This window comes from Tetrao urogallus, assembly GCF_951394365.1.
Source record: "Tetrao urogallus genome assembly, chromosome: 9".
NCBI classification, from domain to species: Eukaryota; Metazoa; Chordata; class Aves; order Galliformes; family Phasianidae; genus Tetrao; species Tetrao urogallus.
Genome location: NC_136822.1, coordinates 207,150 through 233,315, shown reverse-complemented (window position 1 = coordinate 233,315; position 26,166 = coordinate 207,150). Strand labels below are relative to the sequence as shown.

The 26,166-nt window shown below is 42.6% G+C and overlaps 1 protein-coding gene across 1 annotated transcript in view; it reads right to left on the bottom strand.

The window, feature by feature from the left end:
- LOC306949634 (glypican-5-like) overlaps window positions 1-20,588 on the bottom strand; it is a gene marked incomplete at both ends in the record, with an annotated part of 362,433 nt that extends 341,845 nt beyond the window's left edge. Inside the window, 1 exon segment of the mRNA XM_079539627.1 lies at window positions 20,429-20,588. Coding sequence (XP_079395753.1) covers window positions 20,429-20,588 — 160 coding nt within the window.
- Between the last annotated feature and the right edge of the window lie 5,578 nt (window positions 20,589-26,166).

Genomic DNA, 26,166 nt, shown 5'->3' with positions numbered 1-26,166 from the left:
CAGCTTGCTGCTAAGTGCTTTTTGTCTGGGTTTTTCCACTTCCCTTTCTTGCTTGCCCAGTTCTGATCACTCCTGTATTTTGATTTTTGGCCTAGTTTGCAAACCATCTTTTGCCCAGAACTCTCGGTTACTGCACGCCTACACTTTTTGACTTTTCCACCTTAGCTGTAACTCATGGAATCTGCCTCATGCCTGTGACTGAGGAGAAGAACATGTCTATGCCCTAAATTTAATGTCTCTCCATTCACAGGAACCTAAACTACTGAATAGCTGGAACAGGTTCACTTCTTCCTGATTCTCAGCCCCTCAAACAAGGCCCTCTTCTTCTGCTCCCCCCCCAGAGCCATCCACTCAGCTTCTCCAATCACTTGCATGCCTATGGGATATTCTGGAAAAGCAGTGCAGCCAAGAAATTTGTCCAGTTCCATGGCCACCTCTTTTCTACAAGGATGATGAGCTGCTGCAGGCAGAGACCTTCTCACGACGCACATCCACAGTTTTCTTGGTTGTTTCCTTAGAAATTCTGGCTATATTGGGGCTGTTGCAGACACTGGGGCTGTTGCAGACCCTGTTGCTTACCTCATGTTTGTTACCATTCCTCTGATGCAGGCCCTGTAAGTACTCCCTAATCTGCCTTTGGCACCTTCTTCCAAATTCTTCCTCTTCTTAACAGATTATTTGCCTTGATGTAAGAGACAAGACTCAGACTGGGAAGTGACAGGTGCTGCACAGGGCAAGGACTACCTGTGTTGCCTGTGGGAGAGCACAAGGGCCACCACTCCAGACCCCGCACTTCCACAAATAGGCAACTCAATGTTTAATACTGATTAAACAAAATGACTTCCCAGCAGCACAGTGCTAAGTGAGAAAAATTCTTAAAATGTGAGCCTATCTGCTGACTGTATGATTGTGAATATTCAAAGGCTTCCCAACTGCACGGTGCATGCCAAGTCAAACAATTTATATTCCTTGAGGACTCATCTTTCTTCTAGTTTTTATGTTTTTATTTCAAGTACAGACAGATGCATAAAGAACATTTTAAAGCAGTCAGGTTGATAGAGATCAAGTTGTTCTCCATCAAATGGATTTGTACATTATTTAGTTTAATGCCAACTCCTTCCTTAACTTTCCTGGACAGCATACGTAATTGCAATACAGAGGTGAGAGAAAAGTTGCAAGAACTGTCACAAATTTTTGCAAAAACCTACCTACTATAGCTCATCTTTCATTATACCTCACCACATTCACAGCTGAAAATCCCATACAATTTTTCACCATGAGTCATAAACATGCAAAAATCATTTCTTACTGGAAAATAATATTTAAAAAAATCTTTCTACCTTGTATCATCTAAAGCCAACAATAAACAATTCAATTACTTCTCTCCAGTGGGGATAGCATTTCATTGTCATAGAACTCTGACATGCAGTACTTCCAGGAAAATGCCACAGAAACCATATATTGTGAAAAGCCTATACTAAATTAGAGGTATGTAACTCTCTGTGGATTACTATGTTTACAGAAAAAGTGAAGTTTTTAAATGAATGTTGTAGGTTTCTAGCCCTATTATAAAGAAAACCTCTGAATGCAAATAAATACAAGGCCATTTATTTAGTTCTACCAAAGGATGAAATAAAAATAGCTTTATGAGAGGAGGAATTGCCTCATTCATCTCAACTGTGAAGACTAACAATAATTCAGATACTAATGCCAACTGATCTACCAACGGCACATGACCTTCTTTTTGTAAGAACTGCTTTACCTGCTGTGGTAGGATCTGTAGAAGGTAGTATAGCACAGAACATTTCAAAGACATTGATACATTCATGGTCATTTGTATTTCTTACTGTTTTTCATTACAGCTGTCAATCTACAAGTGTCATAGTGTTAGACTGGAAGAAGAAACCAAAGCAAAGAAAAATCAAGAAGAAATAAGGGACTTATAGATCTTTAGGTACCACTCTCAGAAAGGGAAATTGGAAAGAACAACAAAATTACAGTAGCGAGGAATTCCATGACCCTCCCCTCAGATTTGCGTTTTTTACCTGAAAGCCATGAAGCCAAAGTGTTCAGTAACACCTTCTATTTCCTTTAAACATGTATCACTTCTTCCCAAAGATTTAATTTTACAGCACTAAACCCAAATGCTTATGATGCTTGGCCATTTCTATTCTGAAGTTGAGCACCAAAGTCAATGGCAGAAAAAAAGTTTATTGGATAGTTTCTGTCAGTGCTATGCCAATATTTGAAATTATTTCTTTAGGATTCCAATCTCTTTTTCATTTTACTTACTTTTAGGAAGAAGAAAGAATGAAAACTCTAAAACCTCAGAGAAAAGCACCATGAGAACCTCTACGTTATTTTCACAAACAAAATAGTAATTGTTTACGAAGCTGAACCAAAACTAAACAGTTGATTACTAGATAAACACCCTTCACTAAAATCAACTCTTCAGCTCCACCACCCATGACATGATAATTAATTAAAGGAGGCAACAGTAAGTCTACAGTATTACAAAGTCTCCGCAACGTGTTTCCTTTCTTCAGTTCTTCATGCTTATAATTCTGCCGCAGTCAAAATCAGTGACAATGATGTAATACTAGAGTTTGTTGTCATGAACTGGACCTGCAGGCATTGGAAGGCAACCCAGAGCAGAGAGAAGATAAAAGAGCTCAACACACATGACTAAACATTGGAGTTGAATACTCATTCAGCATGAATATTCTCAAAAAATAAAAACTTCCATGTGCTGTATCAGCATTTTGGCACCACACCCCTGTCCTGGTCTATTCCTTGGCAAATCTGCACACTCTTGCAGGAACAGTTGGCAGAACTCAGTGCTTGTTACAGGCTACAGAATGTTGAAAATTGCATCACAACTGCATAATACTCATAGGCAAAAACAAACAAACAAACAAACAAACAAAAACCAACCTAACAGCTTCCAATTTCCATCATTTACCATATCCCAGAATCATAGAATCATAGAATCACTCAGGTTGGAAAAGACCTTTAAGATCATCGAGTCCAGCCACAACCTAACCATACTACCCTATCTCTAACAGTCCTTCGCCAAATCACGTCCCTGAGCACCACATCCAAATGGATTTAAACACATCCAGGAATGGTGACTCAACTACTTCCCTGGGGAGCCTATTCCAGTGCTTAACAACCCTTTCTGTAAAGAAGTATTTCCTGATATTCAACCTAAACTTACTCTGGTGCAACTTAAGGCCATTTCCCCTTGTCCTGTCACCTGTCACAAGTGAGAAGAGACCAATCCCGCTCTCACTGCAATCACCTTTCAGATACTGGAAGAGAGCAATAAGGTCTCCTCTGAGCCTCCTTCTCTCCAGACTAAACAGCCCCAGTTCCTTCAGTCTCTCCTCACAGGCCATATTCTCCCAGCCCTTCACAAGCCTTGTTGCCCTTCTTTGAACCTGCTCCAGCTCCTCAATGTCCTTTCTGTACTGAGGTGCCCAAAACTGAACACAGAAGTCGAGGTGAAGCCTCACCAGTGCCGAGTACAGGTGCAGGATGACTTCCCTATTCCTGCTCATCACACCATTTCTGATTCAAGCCAGGATGCCATTGGCCTTCTTGGCCACCTGGGCACACTGCTGGCTCATATTCAGCCAACTGTCCATCAGTACACCAAGGTCTCTTTCCAGCCACTCCTCCCCAAGCCTGTAGGGTTGCCTAGGGTTGTTGTGACCAAAATGCAGGACCCGACACTTGGCCCTATTGAAACTCATATGGTTTGTCTCAGCCCATTGATCCAGTCTATCCAGGTCCCTCTGCAGTGCCTTTCTCCCCTCCGGCAGATCAACACTCCCTCCCAACTTGGTGTCATCTGCAAACTTACTGAGAGTGCGTTGAATCCCCTTGTCATTAATAAAGATGTTAAATAGAAGCGGCCCCAGTACTGAGCCCTAGGGGACACTGCTGAAACAGGCTGAAAACTATTGAAAACCAGGGTGAAAGGATACCCTTTATTTGACCCCTTAGATTGCTAACAGTTCCTAGCAGAGACTGCCTTTTGCTGTGTGCAATGTTTAGTGGCTTCTGAGAGCCTGCTCTGTTTAGTTGGAGACCTGCAGTCAGAGGTGTCCCAAAGGGGCTGGTACTGGGTCAGGTCTTGATCAACATCTTCATCAATGACCTGAATGAAGGAAGAAAGTGTACCCTCAGCAAGTTTCATGATGATACAAAGCTGAGAGGAGTGGCTGACACTGCAGAAGGCTGTGCTGTCATTCAGCAAGACCTGAAAAGGCTGGTAAGTTAGGCAGAGGGGAACCTGATGAAGTTCGACAATCCTACACGGGGTGAGGAATAACCACATGCATCAGCACAGGTTAGAGGCTAATCAGCTGGAGAAAAGCTCTGCAAAGCAGAACAACAGGTTGGCCATGAGAGGGGATCCTATCATACTTAGCTAAATTACTTTGAAAGGAATGTCTCCTATTTATTGCCATGGAAACGAAAACAGATTTAAAGATCGCTGTAACAGTGTTAGATACCACAAATTCTCAGCTACAAAACAGTAATTTTCAACATAGTCAACACCATCAGCTATGCATTTTTGCAAGCAATAAACAAGAGCTGCGCTTTTCAAAATCTGCACCAGTGGTGGTGACCCACTGTCACTGTCACCACTGCTAAAAGGCACCATCCACTGCCTCACTGTGTTCACACCAACTGTTTGGTCTCCATTAGCATTCAACAAGTGTCAATGAGTGTCAATGGAGTTTTTTTTTCCAAACAGAGGAATTCAGTCCCATACCTTTGCTCCATATGGACTTCCATGTCAGCCATTATTCCGTCATGCTACCCCTTTGCTGCCATCTGCCACACAGCAATGACATGTAATGGAATATCAGTGGGATGTTTCAACTTCTACTGCCACCCCACCAATTTATGCCTGATTTCATGGGCCAACACCATGAAATAGGAGGCGTTATTTTTGGAGCAGCCCTCGTAAATATCTGAAGGGCAAGAATTAAGAGGATGGGGCCAGGCTTTTCTCAGTGGTACCTAGCGACAAGTCAAGAAGCAACAAGTACAAACTAGAACATAGGAAATTCCATATGAAAATGAGGGAAAACATCTTGGGTAAAGACGACAGAGCCCTGCCACAGGCTGCCCAGAGAGGTGGGAGAAGTATCCTTCTCTAGGGATATTCAAAACCCGCCCTGCTTTAGTCTGTGATCTACTGTAGAGAACCTGCCTTAGCAGGGGGATGGACTGGGGGACCTCCGGAAGTCCCTTCCAACCCCTATGGCTCTATGATTTCCTTACAACACTAAGCCAAGGCACTATTAACAGCACATCAAACTGATCGTTTCCCTTCTTGGTTGCGTCTTTCCACTCAAAACTAACAGTGTTATTGATGCTTCAGAACTAGTAAGTCATACCAGGCAAAGCAGTCACAGTGCTGGAGAGCAGTTCCAAGGCAGCCACACAAAGCATCAGACAGCACTGCAATGGTTACACACGTTCAGAAATGCCAGAGGCAGGTGATTAGAAAGGAAGCTGAGTATGGCAGCCATCAGAGACACAGTGGCAGCAAAACTGACATGCACTGGCCCTATTCAATTGCTGCTACTCAACTCATGTTTGGTCCCTGTGATAGTGACTCTAGAATGAACTTCCCAAACGTAAGCCAACAACCCTGCCAACAAATGACACTGATGCTTTTCATCACAGTCAGGGGTTACTTCCATCTGAGAATGTCACAGAGTGTGGCAGGTCCTTGAGCAGCAAAGGGGGAGCTCCTCCTTTTAGATCACAGACAGGTACCGCCAAACAGTTACTTTTTGGGGAAAGAAAATGTTTCTATTTCCTGGCTTATTTAGGGCAACTCAGATTAGGAAGAGTAAATTTGCTAACTGCAGCCTGAAACTAAAAAGGCCTTTAGCCTAGGTTGGGACTAAACAGTCCATGCAGTTTGCTCTAACAGGAGTGCCAGGAATACAACAGAAGCATGTGGGTAATGTGTGGGAAAAGGGGAGTTCAAGTCCCCAAAATCTCATCTGGTTATTGCTGCTAGTCTGTGTTAAGTCACTGTCCATTATATTATCTTGTAACGGGCAATAAGCCTTCCTCAGGGGGAGAGAGGAAGCCAGGGAGATGCCCAATGGGTCAATTGCTGAAAAAATGGAAGGCGGTAGGAGAGGATCAATGCGCCAAAAGTCAACTGTTGAAACAGTGTAATCACAGCTGGCCATTCTGTTTTAGAAGAATTAACATTGTTTTGAAGATGAAAGAGAAAATAGGATGAAATGCTTCATGCTGATTTGTTTTATTTGACACATCATATAGCAATGCAAAAAGAACATGGACTTATACCAAAAAATCACATGGTGGTGATCTTAAAAAAGGATAAAACCCCATAAGCACTGCTTATGTTTAGAAACCCCATAAGCACTGCTGCTCATCCTGCAGCATCAGTAAACCATGCATCAGAGATCAGCAAGAGGAATGGTGGGTCCCACAGTCAGGGCCAGACAGGAGCAGTGTGGGGCCAGAAGAGAAGTACAAAACAATGAAGTTAGTTCAAGTTCAGGGCAGAGGAGACCATGCATGGATGAGATCGATTTTGAAATATATTCGAGTTTGGGAAGTAATGAAGTGAGCAAGAGAGACAGAGAGAGATGATTTAAGTGCAATGGGTGCTTTTGAGATACAGGCTAGGATCCAGCAGCTGTGACAGATTTGTGATCCCAGAAAGCTTTGGAAGTAGCACACAGAGGGGACCAAGACATGGTAGCTAAGGTGGTGGAAACTAATAGCAGATCCAGACTGGAATGATTTGCAAGTCTGCTCACATATGAAGAAAGAACTGTAGTTTTAGCAAAGGAACAAGCAGAAAGAATCCACATTCATGGAGCACAACAGGGAACAGTGGACAATCTTTTTTCTCAGCCTCCTAAGTGGGACCTGAATAATCCTGGCACTACTTAAGTATCAGACTTATTCTGATTTCATTCAGGATAAGGCATGCCATCCCTAAAGCAAAAAAATTTGTCTAAATTGTACCAGGTGGTGCAGAACAGGAACGAGACTGCACTTAGCAGAGGACCAATGCTTTACATACATGCAAGAAGAGCACTGCAGAAGAGATTGCCCACTAAATTAGCAGAGATTTAAAAGTTTGGGAGGAGTATCAAAACAGGCAGGCGATGCAGAAGGGAGGTTTTGGAGGAGTGCCGAGTCAGGCAGAGAAAATACTGATGAAGACTGAAGGGGGCCGGGGGTGGATTCAAAACTATCCTCAGAGTATGAAGAAAACAGAGTATGAAGAAAAAAAGAAGTGAAATTTCTTGCACATACGGGACAAACTTACACTGTTATTAATACTTGTTAAGCAATTAGACAGCCCTAGCTGTTGGTATCACAGGGAAGATGGAGGACACGCCATTCTTTAATGATTAACATTTAGGCATCATTTTTTTGTATATGCCTGAGTGCCCTGTGCCACTTTTAGGTAGAACTATACTCAAATTCAAGTACATGCCACCAAGAATAAGGCTGTGGAAACCCAGGTCTTTACGTTAAAGGAATCATCTCCCGAATCTGAAATATTTGAAGAGCTAGAGAATGTGATAATGTCATCTGTATGGGCTGCAGGAACCCCAGGAAGATCAAGGTGGGCCATTAATTGTACACCAGAAGCCAAACAGCAGATCAGTAAGAAAAAAATACATGTATTTAAACTGCTTGTGCATGAAAGGCTGCATACTGCCCCAGGGGTCCCGACACAGAGATTAGAACCTTGGAGAAAAAAAATGTGTGCTTTTCAAAGCAGCTCGACAACATCAGCAAACCATGGCTATCACAACTTAGAGCAGGGGCAGCCACTGTACTCTTGATGCAGGAAGCTAGGAAGCTGACTCTGGGAGAAAAGATTATTGCATTTGTGCCATACATGGTGATAGTGGTTGTCCCCCAGCAGAATGCTGAAATACCAAAGTGCATTGCTGGAAGGAGAGGACATCGCACTAAAAGTGACCACCCTGCACTATTCTTAACAGCAAGTGCAGATGAAGGAGACCAGGAGCATGGCTGTCTCCAAACTATTGAACAACTGTATTCCATATGAGCTGACCTGTGTGATACTTCTGTATAGGAGATGGACTAGGAGCCGTTTCTTGATGGCAACAGCTTTGTGAAGAAGGTTATGCTTTAGGGACCCAGGATGAAATGAAAGAGGCCAAAGCTTTGCCTTTCAATACATTAGCACAAAAGCTGAAATGACTGCCTCACTGCCAGATGAACAGACCAAAAAATCAGCAGAATATGGATAATAATCCATCAACACACTGGGGAATAGAAGCAATGTTCAAAAGTATCAGACACCATATTTTAAGCATACAAGCGGCAGGAATCATAAAGACTGTTGTTAGAAGATCTGAACTCTGTTCAAAAAACAATCCTAATGACCTAAGTGACCTCCACTCAGAACAACCAAGAGAGGAAACTGCCAGATTACTGGCAGGTAGATTTGTACCATGGGAGGGACAAGGTATGTCCAGAGATGCAACTCCTGGAAAGGAATAGCAAAATTGCATCGGTTAGATGAAACAGCATACATGGGAAACCAGACTAGCTGTTATATCTAACTGAGAATGTGGGCCATCTAATGTCATCCAACATCATTAGATGTGAGCCATCTAATTAATATGATTAAATGGCTGGTTTCAGAAGGAATTGGACAGTGTCAGCAATGCAAAAATAAGGCCTAGAAAACAATAGTATATAATTGAAAAGGAACATTAGCAACATACAGTTAGGAAGGAGTGGTGTATTGAATTGGGTATTGGATCAAAATATAATAGGATGAATTGGAATTGTGAACAAAAATTAGGAAATGGTAGTCACATAATTATCATCACAGATGTTCTAACATTAACAGAGCAGTGTAAAACAAACGCCTCAAAGGCACGTAGCAAAGAGGTCCTTTCACCAGAATGTTCACTTTGGGTAACCTCAGTTAGATTCTGGACTACACATCTACATGAGTGTTCAGTCACCAACAAGAAACCTTGGAATTCTAGATCCTTTGCTCAACGAGGAAACAACATCATTATTAATGGGGGACCTATAATAAGCTATGAGCAGGGTTAAGAGGGAGATTGAAGGTCATCATCCTCAGCTGCAGAATTTGGATAGAGACTTCGAAGTTTGTAGTTAGAACAAGCGGTGTGTGGATTTTTAAAGTTGGACAAAGAGCACTACTGTGTTTCTATTCCTAATATTATACAAGATTTGGAAGAACAAATGAATAAAATGAGAAAAGTTGCAGAAGACAGCCAAATCATTAGGCAGATTACAAAACTGTCTAAATAAAGTCCTCCAAGGGATAGGAAGATGGTCACTAAGAGGATGTCTTGCTTCATTATTAGAAGGACTGATATTTCTTGTCCTTCTAATCGGATGTGAGAATAATGGGATGTAAGAGAACAGTAGAAAAGAATGTGTATGAAATTAAGTTGAAGTTTGTCAGTGTAGCTTAAGAATTTATTGAGCACAATGGATTTGGTTGTTTTATTGCTTGTTTGCGTCTATGCGATTTTGTAATGTATCATTAAGACAGGTATCGTTTTAAAGGAACAGTGACCTAGAACCATGACCTTCTGAACTTTAATTTTAGATTTTTGTAACAATTACATAAGTGAGACTACCAAAGTATGTAACTTTATAAGTCTCAAAGGGACAAATTGTTGTGGACCACTGTGACCATTTTAGATAACAGGAAATAGATTGCTTGCAATAGGTTCCTGCCTACATAGCAAGACCACCCTCCAAGGCCACTCTGAAGATAAGAACCAGTTACAAGAAGTCCTTGGTCCTGCAGTCAGCAAAGCAGCCACAAAAGGAACTTTCCATCCCTAATAAAGTATAAAGACCAGAGAGTTCAACTAAAGGACACACACAGAGACAGAGAAGGAGAGACAGATGATTACTAAGGGGCTCAGGACCACCACCAAGGAGCCAGAATGCTATGTTAATGATTTTAGGGGAAGTATGGAATAAGTTTGTACCATCCAGGAAAACAGTCACAGATGTAATACAAATAATGTACATAAAGCTGAAGATCTTTTGTGCTAGGTACACACGGTTAGGTGGAATGACTTTCACATGCATCCATTTCCCATGCATCCAGCACCAAAATAAAAGAATGCCTGCCTCTAAAGACCACACTGGTCTTAAGTAGCTATCTTTTAGACTGATGTTTTTGTCCAATAAGAAGTGTGCATGATGTTACAAAGCTCATTTGACTACACACATTAACTACTATGCATATCCCAAAACTAGACTGGAAGGACAAACAAAAAAAAAGCTTTATTCTGTTTCTCTATCACCAGTACAAATGCATAGAACACTGTTACGGAGCAGCACAAGCCCAAGTAGTTTTTTCCACATGTGAATACTGAAACAAGGAGGAAGGTGATAAGAACAGGATAAGAAGGAAAAGCCCTGTATTTCAGGAAAGGAGAGTCAGGTTTTGCATTAGGAAAAGAAACAAAGGAGTAAGATCATAGAATGGACTGGGTTGAAAAGGACCACAAAGATCATCTAATTTCAACCCCTCTGCTACGTGCAGGGTTGCCAACCATCAGACCAGGCTGCTCAGAGCCACATCCAGCCTGGCCTTAAGAACTGGAATAAACAGCCTAAAAAAGTTGTGATCATCTATTACTGCTTTAAATTCAACTAATCCTGGCTCCAACAAGCAGGAGTGGGCCAGATGACCAGGTCAGGACCATCCCAGCATTGTTTTCTATTACCCTACTCTTTAAGAAGTTCTCAGCAGTGTATTTTTCTAATTACACTCCGTTTACACCAGATTCCCTTTGCCTTATTCACAGTTTCTAGCACAAACACCCAGGGCAAGCTTTCCTGGACTCCAGCTCCTTTGGCACTAAGTTGCTGTATCTTTTGTGAGAATTTGGCCCTTAAGATCTGTTAGGAGTAGAGCTTTAATTTCACAGCAGGAATCTTGCTTATTTTTCCTCTATATTTACTGAGAATAAAGGGAAGACCATGCAAATGCCCCTCTGCTTAGACCTTAACAAAGTGGAAGAAAACATGTAAATGTGAACGGGAGGCCTTTTCAAAAGTAAAATGACTTTGCCAGGATCCCTTTGCAGTACGTGCATGAATGATTTGTGACAAAACAAAAAACTGCTAGCCCAGCACATCACCCATGTCAGAGACTAGAGCAATTCAAAACCCTTGGTAGTTCAAGCACTTTCTGGAACTTGAAAGGCTTTCTTAGGCACCACTTAGTTTCTTTATGGCTTTTACATGACTTTGATGTGCACCTAAGACTGAGGAATCTTAATCTGAACGTTTTCTATGGAATATACTGTGTTGTATATAAATCACAAAATCTTGTCACCCTGATTAGCATGAGTCAAAAAGTTGGAAAAGCTTTGTGCCTGAAGCTAAAAATTCTGAGTTGTTATTTTTATACCTAAATAAGACCCCTACATTTCCAGGCACTGAGCTACTTTCAAAAGGTTTGTCTAGTAATTGCACTGCAGTAATATTCCTAACTACTGACAAAGTATGGAGTGTGAGGTGGTAGCTAAGTTATAAAAACATCACCTTCTCCCATTCTCATCCACTCCTCAAATAAGAGATTTAAAGCTTCTTAAAGTAAAGGCATCTATGGAAACAAACAATTCTTCACATGTTACAAAATCTCTCCTCTGAGTGCAAACATGACTGTGTAAACAGAAGCTTCATCCTCCCCCGCACTACGCACACTTAACCCCCAGTAGCATTACTGGGAATTATGCATGCATAACAAGCAGAGAACAGTCCCCTCTGAATAGGACCCTTGTTGGAACAATGAATGCTTTTAACCATTAACATCTCGGGATCTGCAGAAATAATCCAACCTAACTAGCCACCAAACAAAGCTACCACAACCTATCTGATATGATTCAGAAAGTGGCTCTCTGAAATTTCTCTCATTTGTTTTTAAAGGACTTGACAGTGGTCTGCACCATAGAATCTCTTTGATGGGGTGACACTCTCAAAGAATAATGGTCCTCCACAGTGTCTCTACACATTCTGTGCGATGGAGAGCTCTGGAGAAAGACCGTGACGTCGGGAATCAAGCAAAGTAATTAGAAAACCAAAAATCCATATATATGCATACATATATATGCTTTATATGCTTACATTCTATATATATGGATATATATATATACACATATATATATACACACACACTTCAAATGCTTACGTACACTGACCTTTGGTGTTAATGGAAACCCAGTAAGAACACTGCAGGGAAGAATATGGCACAGAATAACTAAGCGATACAGATCAAAAGGAGAAAGGCTGATTAAAGAGAACTTCTAGGGGGAAAATAGCTGTCTTCTACAGCTCTGAAGTTCTTACACAATTGCCTGGCTGCATTTGGGTTTTATTCTCACATTTTAGCTATCAAAATGCAAGACAGAACCTGAGGATGTTATCTGGCTTAATGAGGATTTTGATCCTGAGAATTCTGAGTCATTACATGATGCATTAAACAGTATCATCCGTAGATTTACAGTTTCTCCATCAAGTGCTTTCTATATTCCTTTGAACTAGTATCTTGAAAAATCACAAGTAAAAAACGTATTTGTTAACATTGCATGTGTGAGTACATTAAGAATGTAATTAACAACCATCCTTCAAAACTGTTGGACTAGGAATAGCAAAATAGATGAATTTATACTCATAATAGCATATGCATAGTGCTAATCCATAAGAGAAAGTTGTCACTACTCCTCTATAAGTTGTTCGCTAAATACTGCAAAGGCACTTGGTGCTGGACAGACTTACAGCCCCAAGGCGGTCCAGGATACACACGTACTCCAAAATTCATCTTTCAGATTGCTAGGGCCAAAGGCTTTAGCATGTCTGTGCAGCACCTTGTATAAAAGAGGTTACCTTCAATCCATAGTGAGTCTTGGAGTGCTACCCTATTACAGAAGTGCAGAAACCTTTCACTTCAGAAATAAACCACACAGAAGCAGCTAAATATCTGCTGAACCACAGAGCAGTGAATTAAATTATACCGCATTTCTAAGCCATGCAGCTTTCCTTGCCATCAGATACCACTACACTACATGACTCCACGTGGACTTGGCAAAAATCTTCCCAACAACATGAGATTAATTTTACCCTAAACTATTGATAGAAATCCTGTCCTTATTGCTCTTCCACAATGCGGCTGTAAGGTCCAGAATTGTTAAAGCAGTTCAAGCAGGCATCTAATTCTGGGTATTAATATTGCTACAAAAAACATTTAGCTCTTGGAATGGACAAAAGAGACCCATAACAAAGCATTCTGGACACGTTACCTTTCTAACAAACAGAGCAGAGACATGCATCTTTAAGATGATAATTAATTAAATCTTTGGCTAGGAACTTCATTTCATCCACTCACATTGCTTAGAGATTATCTTAATGTGAATGGATCAAGAATTTGTAAATATCTCCTCATAGGTATCAACATGCTCCTACCATATTAAGCAGCGATACCTGATTACATTGACAGAGGTTGACAGCAGGTATAAATTCTGTGTCACAGGCTTGGCTGCTGTTTGGAAATTTATTCTGATCCATCAAAATTTGTGTATTCCCCTACAAGCAGATGCAGTGCTCTAAAATATAATTGATGAGTATCTATCTGAGGTATTATTAAACATGAGCCTCTTCATCATGTTATTTTATGCTTTCATGGGAGAAAGATTCAATTACAAAGACTCTATAACGCTTGGAACTATAGCTCATTTTATATAGCCTAAAAGCAAAATCATTTTTAGAGAGAAATCCTTTTTATTCCAGGATGCATTTCACACACAGTCTTGCTTGACACAGATGCTCAGGTTCATGCTCATTTTCATGATTAATCTTTATAAAAGCTTTTACTCATTTTGATGTATTTATTCTATTGATGTACATAGCGATTCTTATCATGACAACTTGGCTTCCACTTATCACATTAATGCCTTCTCATTAGTACCACCCCTCGGTTCAGTAGAACTGAGGTGTGGGGAGGATATTTTTCGGTTACCTTCTGATTAGACTTAAAGATAGCACAACTTCAGGGGCAGATAAGGTGCTACAGAGGCAGCTCTTGGGAGTCACTAATATTTTAAGGACAGGTCATTTGTTCCTAAGTTTCTACTCAATTTTGCATTGCAGTTCAGAATAACCAGATCAGACGTGACCATAAAAAAATTAAATGACTACAACCTTTTGCACAGAGATGCATAGAAAAAGAACAGACCACTTGAATCATAGGAATGCTTGGCTCCTTCCTTGACTCTCTTTGATGACAAGGGGGAAAAGTCGATTCTCTGCTGACTTTTGGATTCCTTCTCAAGATGTTTACAGCAAAGGTTGATCCAAATAACTAAGCCAGTCTTCCGTGCTCACTTAGACCAAATGGTCAAGCAAATCACAGAGGACACTTTCTGAGCATCACAGACATGAGTTCTAGATATTTCCATCAAGCACTAGAGGTTTCCACCTGGCAGTGGAACAGTGATTCACTCTATGAGGCACTAAGTAAGTTTAAACAGATTTTTTTGCATATAGATTGCTCCCATGAGGGCATTACAGAGTGGGCAACTGGAAAAAAGAAACAGAGAAGGAAAGATATTAGCACTGGCATGACTCTTGCTACATTCATCACCAGCCTCAGGTTAACACTCCTGGTGACGACCTGAGCCTGAAAAGGGCCATAAAATCCTGAAGCATCCTTACTCCAAAAGGAGCTGCAGGCTGCAAAAGCATAACTTTTTTTCTGCTCACAGTAGCTGTCACCATAAGCACTGTTTACAGCCTGTGACTGCTCAGAGACTCAGGAAAGACTGCTTCCTCCCTGGGACTTGATGTGGAAGAAAAGAGGGAAAGATGGATGATTTTCACATTCAACTTCCAATCAAGAAGACTGAAATCAGAAATCAAGAAAAACTACAGCATTTTTCCTATCATAAAGAATTATGGGGAAATCAGCCTGAAGAAATGAAAGCACCTCACTGACACTTTTTCCAGCTGCAGTCCTGCTGCTCCCTTTGCTGGCAGCCTTTCAGCCCCCTAAGAATAACATTATCATGACACAGCTAACAGCATGGGGAAACTGAGGCACAGCTGGCCTCATCTTAAGCTATTCAGAGAGTGACAAAGCCGGTAGAGGTGTACCATGTAAGGAAATCTCCCACTGTGACAAGGCACAAGTAATGTCAAGGACATTTCACAAGGTGGTTACAACTAGTAGCTACAACATGATAGTTGTATTTTCTAAAAGACAATTAAACCTCATGTAAACAAGATTATTTCTTTGCTTGTTCTAAAAAATCTCAACCATTCTACTCTTTTTAAGCATTAATGTGTATCCAACAATTCTTTCTTCCAGGCATACTCTTCATCCATGCTACTGAATGCAGTATGTGCACAGACACATAGGTGAAAGGAACCTGAGCATAAATTGCTATTCCCACCAAAGACTTTTAGTTGCTCTTTCTGATGTGGCAAAAACTTTCCAGAGCCAATAAGGAAGTGCCTTTCATATCTGGTAAGCACAAGGCTTATGAGTGACTTTGACAGAATATTGATGTGAACAAAATGTGTTTCAACACTGCATCATTACCAGAGGAATTACAGTGTTCTCATTGAGATTATAAAGAGCTGAGTGATAAGAGGAAAAAAAAAAAAGACAGGAAAAATAAAGTGTGATACAACCTCCTCCATTTTAAAATGTTTAGATTAGTAGATATTTTTGGATATATTCAAAAATGGATCTAGCTCATGCTCATGACAGAAGCTTTGCCACAGACTGAGAGACAGTCTCTCTCATGCATCACAACCGAGGAGCTTCTGGTAGGAATCTAGGACACTTTTGTAAAGACACAAAGTAAAACAGATTTCATGTATAAATTGGTAATGCATGTCCAGCTCTGCAATGGGACATTCAGTGTGTATATGTATTCATATATATACACATTGTAAGGAACTGCTGATGTAAAGGTGCTGCTGATTTAAAGGTGCTGGATGACAGTAGAAAACAAAGAAGCACTTTGCAGGACAAAATCTGCCCTTCGGAATTGAGTCCCAGAGCCAACACTCTTTGTTAAGCAGAAGAGCAGCATTAAGCAGAAGAGCAAACTGTCCTTTCAGCAGTCCTCAACAAGATTATCATTCTGGAGTAAAGATGTCCTAGAACTCTGTTATGAGTGACAGACATCCTTCTTGCTTACCAGATGTCATCCCAATTTTCTCTCTACAATTTACATATTTCAATACAGTTTTCTTCATATACTAGCCAAGAAGCAAAAGAGACAGAATAGGGCCTGCATGAAGAGGGAGGATTTTCTTGTGGTTACATGATCAGCAGAAGAAACAAGGGCTACTTCTGTGTTGACTCAGCTACAATTCACTGCCTGATTGCAGACAAGTCCAAGAACCCGGTTGGGTTCATCCAGTTTCCTACAGTCAGCCACCCCTGTGTTCAGTGCCAGGGAAAAACCCATAAATAAACAGAACCGTAACCACAGCCAGTGCCTACGTGCAGCTACACTGTAATACAACCCAGGGTTCACAGGGTATTTCTCACTACAGCCCCATGTCTGGAAGGAATACCATGCATTGCGGAAAGCATCAGCTTTGAGTTATCTAGACTCTCTGGAACCACAGGCTTAGTTCCTTGGCAGGATTAATGCAGCTCTTCATCCTTAGAGTCAACATGTAATTCTCACTCATCAAAATGTTCACCTAGGAACTCCCACAAAAACATCCCAGCTTGCTCAGCCTATAACAATCAAAGTACAAAACCAGGAGCTTATTACCTCAACTTCCAGTCTTGGGGAAGACACAAAAAACCCTTCCTCTGAATCCCGGCCAGAGCAGCAGTACCTCTACCTGATCAATCTGTTTGCTACTTGCAGCAAATTACCCTTGAAACACTCAGTGTTTGTTCAAGAAAAGCATCACAAGAAATACATTACAGGCTCCACTAGCAAAAAACAGAACAAAAAGTTCTTCTGACAGACCAAGGAGATCTGCTGATACCTGTTGTTAAGACTTCCCCTCCACTTCATGTCAAAGCACTATTCTTTCCTAGTCCTGAACTCGTTAACAGAATAGATTTCACTAGAACAGAAAAATCTCACATCTTTTAGTGAAACTACGGAAGAGAATTTAAGAGGAGCCTCTTGAGCATCATTAAGAGCTCTCCTCAGGAGGTGACAGCTTTCAGGGAGGCCACTGCCATGTTCACATCACACTTTAAGAACAGAACAAATTTTCCACAGGATTTTTCCACAGGAATCCTCCTTGTTCCCCATGCAAATACATTTTGTGGAGGAGATCAGCAATCTGCCTACAGAGCTGTTTTCTAGTCATCAGGGCCAGCACAGAGTTCACAGGCCCCAAGCTCAAGAAGTGCATTTATCTTTACTTAAGCTTAAAACAGTGAGATAATAAGTGAAGCAATACAGCAATTATAACACAGAACAAGGCAATGCACCTAACCATCACTACGTGAGGATAGCAATAGTGATTAAGAAAGATACAGTTACAAGATATACCAGTTGCCCCACTGCTTTATCATCATGCAACGGGGAGGTCCTGTGCAGTGCATCCACTCCCAGGTAAGGTCTCCTCTACAAGTGCATCCAGCTTTTATACTGTTGAATAAACAAGTTTATGTGACAATGAGGCAGAAACATCTGCTTTCATTCTGCCATTGGATTCTACCTCAAGCCAGGACTCAAGGAGGAACTAAAGAAGTTTGTGTATTCATAGGCCTTGACACCATGCTTCAAAACAAGGAAAGGTTAATACATTCTCATAGTGCTTTATCCAAGCTACAACTCTTGCTAACGAGATGTTTCATCCATGATGCACTTTTTTTTAAATGATCATATATATTTTGCTAATGACTGGATACTGATTCTGGGTTGTGAGATTCATCTGGAGGTCAGCTTCGGTTCAAGGCCTGCCGTTCAGACCTCAGTACTTCAAGACCTTGTGCAACGAGGGCAGGCCCCATGAAGCTGGCACCCAGGATCCACTGGTGGGTGACTTCAGCTCTGCATCTGCACTAACGCCAGAGAGTGCAGGCTATAAACTCTTCAGTATCTAGAGTTACTTTTACTAAGTGTGAAACAAGCACCACCTGTAGGAGATAGAAACTATGCACCAGCCAGCCTCAGCCTGCTGACTCCTTGTCCAGCTTGGAAAACCTCCCTCCTCAACCAAGCTGCTGATTTTCCTGAAGATTACAAGAATTTAATAATCTGTAAGACTAACTTCTGCCAGATCCACTGTACTAGTTAGCCAATAAATACTGGCTTAAAATTAACCAAGGGCTTTCAACACTATTGTGACTGAAAATATCTGGTAAACAGATAACATGACTGCAGAAATTCTGTGTTTGTTTTTTTTTTTTTTTTGAGAAACCCAATATGCAGATGGATGAGAACAGAGGAGCACCCCAATGCGTGTGCTGGTCATGAGTTTTTAGAATGGCCCTCAGTACACTACTGTGTGCCTGGTGGGACAGAATAAGGTATATTCGCTGATAACAGCTGCCAGATGGAAACACTGGAAAACGCTTTAGTACCGAATTAATTAAGAGGGCATAAGGCAGGAGGCATTGCTGCCTGGCAAGAGGCATCAATAACACACTGGAGCTTTGCTGGAGCTAAATACACCTTACAAACAGGGAAGATCAACACACACTGCATTTCCTTAGCTCTGTTCTGCTCCAAAAATCGTCTTCCTCTTTGTGAAAGCTAAAATTTACAAGGATATTGCTCTCCCTCACTTTCTCTCCTGCCATTTATCTTCTGAGAGCTTGTTTTTCGACAAGAAAATTCAGTATGACACAAGGAATGCAATGAAGGCATGCTCTGAGGCATCTTTCCTCCAGAGCAGAGCATGGTTTTCCCCACACTTCATTCCCAATACTAGAGTTTGATTACAGTCTTTTATATATTCTATAAAACCTTTTAGAACTTCTTCCAGGAAGAGCTCAGTGCAACATAGTAGATGAGAAGCTTTGTTTTACCTCTTTTCTTTTTCTTTTTTTCTTTTTTTTTTTTTTTTTTTTTAAACCAGCTTTCACACGTAGCTCTCCAAAAGCAATCTGATTTCTCCATCAGCACAAGAGAACAGTAGCAAGATTCAAGCCTCAGAACGCCATTCCTGCTCATATCCTCTTGCCACAAACCAAGGTCTCCTTAGTCATAGACAACTTTCCAGCTGCACGCAATCTGCACTGCTTTATGCAAAGAGAAGGTGAAGATCACCAGCACTGCGCAATTGCTTATGGCCACAGGAGCTGCCTTTGCTCAGACCAACAGCCTATCAAACCTACCCCTAAAACAGAAACCAATGCAGAAAACACACCCAAAACTAATTTCAATGAAGAATTCTTTTCATCAGCCTCTGCAAGCTTGAAGTGCTCTAAAAAGATCTGAAAAGAAACAAAGTTAACAACTCATACTGACAGGTATCCTGGCACAGCACACGGGCAGCATGCTAGCCAGAGGCAGTTATAGACTGTTCTGTAAGAGACTGGCAGCCTTTTCTTTTGTGTTCCAGTCTTGCAAATATTTTTCTTAAAACATGAGGAAAGCGGGAAAATGACTTCATTATCCAGACAGATCTATGGTCTTTCATAAGATTTACATCATCTGACTCAGTGAAGCACATCGCTCCCTTACAATGAATTCAAGAGAGAACTTACAAAACAAACCTTTTACTACGTACAACTTTTCTACTACATATAAAAAAAAGAACATCGCACTACTCATCAATTTTCACAATCACTAAGCGCTGTGGACTTGCTGCTCAACAGAGCAAAACCGAGTTCTGCTGATTACACCCCTCCAAAGCGTTACTCCCGCCTTTCTCACTGACTTTCTGAATTTACAAGCAAGAAAACTCCCGAATTCAGAAATTACGATACATTCCCCAGGACCTCTACACCTGCCCAGCAAAACAAGTACTCCTTAATAACTCAGCTACAAATTTGCCTTCTAAGAGATAATTCCTGTAAGGATTCTACGTGAAAAACTCAGCAAAAGGATCGCAGTAGCCCTAAAGAAGCGGAGGGGGGCCAATGGGGAAGGGAAAGAAAAAGTCCGGTGTTTCCAGTGACGGTCAGCAAGAAATACCTGCAGGCTGCAAACACCCAGACGTTTCGCTGCTCTCTCGCTCTCTCTCTCTGCCTCCCCGGGAATTGTATAGAAACGCGTACCGAGCGGTGCACCGAGCCCCGCCAGCCCCGGGCTGCCTCCCTCGGGCCAAAGGCGGCAGCGCTCCGAAGCGGGACCCGAATGCGACCCCGGGAAGATGCGCGCCGCCCGCAGCCCCCGAACGGCGGCCCCAGGGTGCGGGCGGTACTGACCGGCCGTGGGCACGTCGGGGACCAGCTTGAGGGGCCCGATCTGCCGCAGCTGGAACGCCGTCCGAACTTCGTGGCAGCTGGGAGCCCTGCCCGCCGTCAACCCCGCCGCAGCCGCCAGCAGCCACAGCCACAGCAGCCCGCGGCTCCTACCGGCGGCCATCTCGCACCCAGCGGCCGGGCCGGGCCGGGCCGCAGCGCTGCGGGGCACGGGCCGTCTGAGGGCGGGGGGGATGGTGGGGGGTGGCCGCGAGTCCCCCGGCCCAGGCCGCCTCCCGCCCGGCGCCGCCGCCCCGCCCTGGCGCCCGCCCTGCTGCTCCGCGAGCGCGGCCGGTCTCGGCAGCTCCGGCGCTGAAGTTTTCGCAGAGCGCTCTGCGGCCTCCGAGCTCCGCGCCTGGCAGCGGGTGCCGGCAGAGCCGCGTGGCTACAGCGGCCCGTCCCTACGGGAAACACTCCCTCGTGGGATGCAGGCGGCAGTCCGGGGGAGGAGGTGAGCGGGTCCCAGCGCGAGGAAGGACGTGCCGTGTCGCTCCCGGAACCCCGGCAGAATGACTCGGAGGGCACGAGAGAATCCTCACGAGGCGAGAAGCAGCTCCAGGCCCCGTACCGCGGGACACGGAGAAAACCTTGCCCCAGCAAACATATGTCCCCGCGTACTGACTGCACGCACAAACTGTTGGCTTGTATTAAAAAAATGCACAGCTGTTAGATCCTACTTTGGGGCACATGGAACGCGCTGGCTATTCCAAGTGGCACTGAACTCTGAAATCAGTCCAGAAAACCCATCAACAGCAATCAAGAAGTATCCTAGAGGCACACTCCTATCCATACATTTCATGTATAAAACTTAGCAACTAAGCTCTGAGTCGTTTTCCTGTTCTATAACTTCAAAAAGAAAGAAAGAAAGAAAAAAAAAAAGTACAGTCCTTTCAGGACGTAGTCTGGTTGCTGAGCTGCTGCTGGGACTCAGATTGCTGCTGTACCCGCGGCGCAGCACAACCTGCAGGAGCACAGACCCCGGGAGATGGCCGGCCGCCGGCAGCAGCTCGAGAGACCCGCAGTCCCCCACCTCGGGCCGGGGCTCTCCTCAGTGCCCTCTGCTGCCTCCTGGGCTGACACCCCCACGAGAACCGGGGTGCTGTCAGAACACTTCTGCATCCCATTGTCCGCCCTGGCATGCTTAACCATTGAGCGCTCTTAGTGCCCTTCAGCATGCAGTGTTCTCAGCAGCTATTTTCCACCTCACAGAAACAACCATTTCCAGAGACACAAATCCCAAGGCATTTCTCACAAAGAGAATCTTTCAGGCATGCAAGCATGGTATGAGCTACTGTTATTGTTATCTTATTTCTTGAAGGATCCTTGTGACCCTTAAGATGCTTCTAATGTGTTCCCGGAGCACCAGGACAGTCCACCTCAGCTAATTTAACCATTACACTTTCCCATAAGAAGTACTGAGAAGCTGTTTCTCACTGTTGTCAATAGTTGTCTGAGTTGTATTTTAATAGCTAGAAATGCAAATCTTTTAAGCACTTTGCCGGTTCTATCTTTGTTCGTATCAAGTTCATAGCAAGAGATTAATTATTTTAATCTCTTTAATTTTTTTTTTTTTTTTTTTTTTTTTTTTTTTTTAAACAAAACCCAGTTTGATTTAGAACATTTGAACTTGTAAACCACAGGCTGCCCAGAGAGCCGTGGGTGTCCCATCCATGGAGATACGCAAGGCCAGGCTGGATGGACCCTGGGCGGCCACACATGCATTTTGTTTAACCTTGTGCCCCGTCCTAAAGATGTTATGCAGACAACACTCCCATTGACTTCAGCAGGAGTTCTGACAGAAAAGAAACAGTGGGATGATGGATTTGGCAAGTAATTCACCTGATGAAAACAGCACTATTTGGCATATATACATTATTCTCTGAATAGCATCTAACCAGTCCTGTGCAAAGGACTGAGGCGTTTAATTCAGTGGAAGTTTTCCCACTGTTTTCAGAGAGTGGCAAGTTCATATCACAAATGGCTAATCCTTTTCCTAGGTGGGTCCTTATTTTGTCACCTCATCTTTATATGGTGGATGCTCTTCTCCTCACCCATCTGTTTTTGGGCTACTTTAAGTCTTTTTGCTTATGTATATTTTCTCAATTGGGTCTCACATGTTACCTCCTGTTCCCCTTCTCTCCTCAAAATACTGCTGTGAGGCCTGAATTATACATATAACAAACACAACAGCAAATTTAGTGTCAGGGAACTGGATTGTCCATATATATAATAGTAGCTACTGCGGTACCTAAGGAAACATGTATGTTCCTAGTGGTTTTGTAGTAACTATATTGAAAGGCATAAATCAGAGATAGCCTGGTGCATTTCTCAGGGTGGAGCCTGACCCCCCCCAACTCCCCCTTTGGAAAAAACATATAAATCCCTGCACTTTTTTTTTTTTAATACAGGATATACGTTTTTGTAAAATGACTAGGAACAACAGAAGAGGTACTTATCCAATTGTACATGACATTATTATACTTCATCAATTGGCTTGGAACTGTGACAGTTTACCTTGACAACTTATTACTTATTAAGGACAATATCGGTACTTCTTACAAAGAATTGCAATATAAATCTGTCCAAGCAGTCTGCTTGCTCTTAATCCTACTAAAGTGACCGCAATACTCAGCATGAGCCATGGATGTATAAGAAAAGCTGGGATCAAGTCTGGGATCAGGCTTTGTATGTCTGTTGCCTCAGCTCTTCTCTTGTTAAAAATAGCTGGAGTTTTGCCAGTGATTTAAGTGGAAGCTGGACTAAGCTAGTTTAAAATAAGCTCATCTCCAACGCTGGAGTTGCCACCAGTGAGACTTGATGGGCACAGTCTTCTCTTGCCAGTTCAGCTGCCAGACAAGAAACCTTACTGTATGAATTTCTTAGCCATTCCAAGAAAACCTGTAATCCAGTCTTTAAACCCTTATTTTATCTTTAGAAGCCCAGTTTTCCAAGGCACATGTTTTAGTGAAGTGCCCAAGGAACTCATCTGGCTGCCTGGAAGCCTAAGTAAGGAACCTGGTTAACTCAATGAAGCAAGCCCAAACCAGAAACCAATTTTCATTAAAAAAAAAAAAAAAAAAAAACCAAAAAACCAAAAAACCACCTTAATCTGCCTCAAAAGAAAAGAAATATAAATGCATGAAATATTCACAATCATACCAAGACTAAAATCATTGATAGAAAATAGTTTGTCAATTTGAAAATTTTCTCATCCTATGAGGTTATGAACAAAGTAGAAAAATTACCAGCACAAATTTACCATTCTGCTTTTTATTTAGAGAATCCATTCTTCTTCTCACTCACTGTAAGAACTGAGAACAATGCAAGTATGCTGCCATATCATAAATTGTTTCCTGTGCAGTATGTACACCACATGGAAAAGTATGTGCAGACCCCTTTGATGGTCAGAATGCAGTACTCCTGCACTGCCTCATTATTTCATGGGTATTTTCTTTACCAGACAGACCTATTCAAAGATGTAGTTCAAAAATGCCTGCTGTACTTGCCTGAAATGCACAGCTGTTAACTATAGCATAACATTTATTAAATTAAAAAAAAAAAAAAAAAGTATTGAAACAAGCTAAAATGCAATCTGTGAAAGAAGTAGAACCTTCGCAAAGATCAGCAGGCCAGGACAGCTAATAGTTAGAATAAAGCTGAATGTTTCACTCCAAACTGAATAAGGCTTGGCACCAACACAGGCAGTGCTGAAGAGGCTTCCACATTTTCATCATCTTCTATTGCTTCCTTTTAAGAATGTAAGGATGACTATTTTGGTTCTGATCAAAAATCATTTTGGCTGTTGAATTGTGTCTGGCAGGATCAGAGCTACTGTGCTTTTAAGGAGATTGCACTGCATATGCTCTAGATGATGGTTTCAAATCACACCAAGGCCACAGAGAGTGCTGTGTATTTTCTATGATGCCAGCTGAGATCACTATTCTAATACCCAGGAAACCTGGGTTTTTTAGTTATTTTTTCTTAATTGTAAAAAGCCTGCCCAGAGAAATAGGTGTCTTAAAATTTCTCTGCTGATGTAAAGGATGAAAAGGCACATAAGATTTCTCTTACTCAAATAGAGATCTGACACCTAGCACAATGCTTCTCCAGCAGAATACCCTGGGACACACAGAAAAGGCTTTGCTGAAGCCTAGGTAGACTATGTCAACAGCATTTCCCTTATCCTCTAAGCTGATCACCTGATCATAGAAGGAGATAAGGTTGGTCAAACAGAACCTGCCTTTCGTGAACCCATGCTGGCAGGGCCTGACCCTTGGTTGTCTTGCATATGCCAGATGATCTCACTCAAGGTGATCTGCTCCATAACCTTCCCGGGCACCAAGGCCAGACTGATAGGCCTGGTTCCCCTGATCATCCTTATGACCTTTCTTGTAGATAGGAGTCACATGGGCAAGCCTCCAAAACTCCGGGACCTCTCCAGTTGGCCAGGGACTCGGAAAGACAGTGGAAAGTGGCTTGGCTATGACCTCTGCCAGCTCCCTCAGTACCTGTGGGTGGATCCCATCTGGATCCTCCCTGAGTTGCTCATCCTTTCTTCCACAGGAGGTAGAGTCTCTTTTTCTCTCAGAGTCTCAGTCAGAGTTCCCTGTTCATCCACACTGGTCTCCTTCACCATGGCTCATCTTGTGGCACAGCCTGCACCTGTAAGACTTCCCTCTTGAGAAATATACAGCCTTCCTGGACCCCTTCAGGACTGAATCCCAAGGGATTTTCCCTACTTGTGACCTGAAGAGTTCAAAGTCAGCCCTCTGGAAATCCAAGGCAGAAGCTTTGCTGATCGCCCTCCTGACTTCAACAAGGATTGAGAACACTGCCATTTTGTGGTCATGCTGTCCAAGATAGCTCCTCACCTCCACACCTCCCACCAGTCCTTCTCAATTTGTGTACAGCAGGTCTAATGGGTCACTTCTCCTAGTAGGCTCACACACCAGCTTTCACAGGCTCCATGAACCTCCCAGGCTCTTTCCTCTGGGCTGTATTATATTTCTAGCATCTATCAGAGAAGTTGAAGTACCCCATGAGAACCAGGGCTGGTGATTGCACAGTTTCTGCCAGCCACTCACAGAACCCTTCATCAATTTCTTCACCCTGATTAGGTTGTCTGTAACAGATCCTCCCCAGGATGTCAGCCCTCTTGGCCTTCCCCCTGATTCCTACCACAGGAACTAAATTTTATCACTGCCATCCCTGAGCTCAACGACATCAAAACACTCTCTAGAATAAAGAGCCTCACCACTATCCCTCCTTCATTGCCTATCCCTTCTGAAGAGCTTATAGCCATTCATTGCAGCACTCCAGTCATGGGAGTTGTAAGGAATAGCAACTAAGTCATACTTTACCTGCTGCTTGGTGGATTCCAGCTCTTCCTGTTTGTTGCCCATGCTGTATTGATGTGGATACATTTCAGCTGAGCTATTTTCCTCACCCTCAACCCCAGCAGCAACCATCTCCACTGAGCGTTGTTTTACCCACTTCCCCTTTCGTAGTTATTTTAAAGCTCTCTCAACAAGTCTTGCCAGCTCCTGGGCTAGGATCTATTTTCCCCTTTGAGACAGATGGGACCTATTTAAAGCCATCAGGTCAGGCACTTAGTAAACCACCCCACGGTCAAAAAAGCGAAATTCCTGTGGTGGCACCAGCCTCTCAGCCTTGAAATTATTAGACGTATTTCCCCAGTCCTC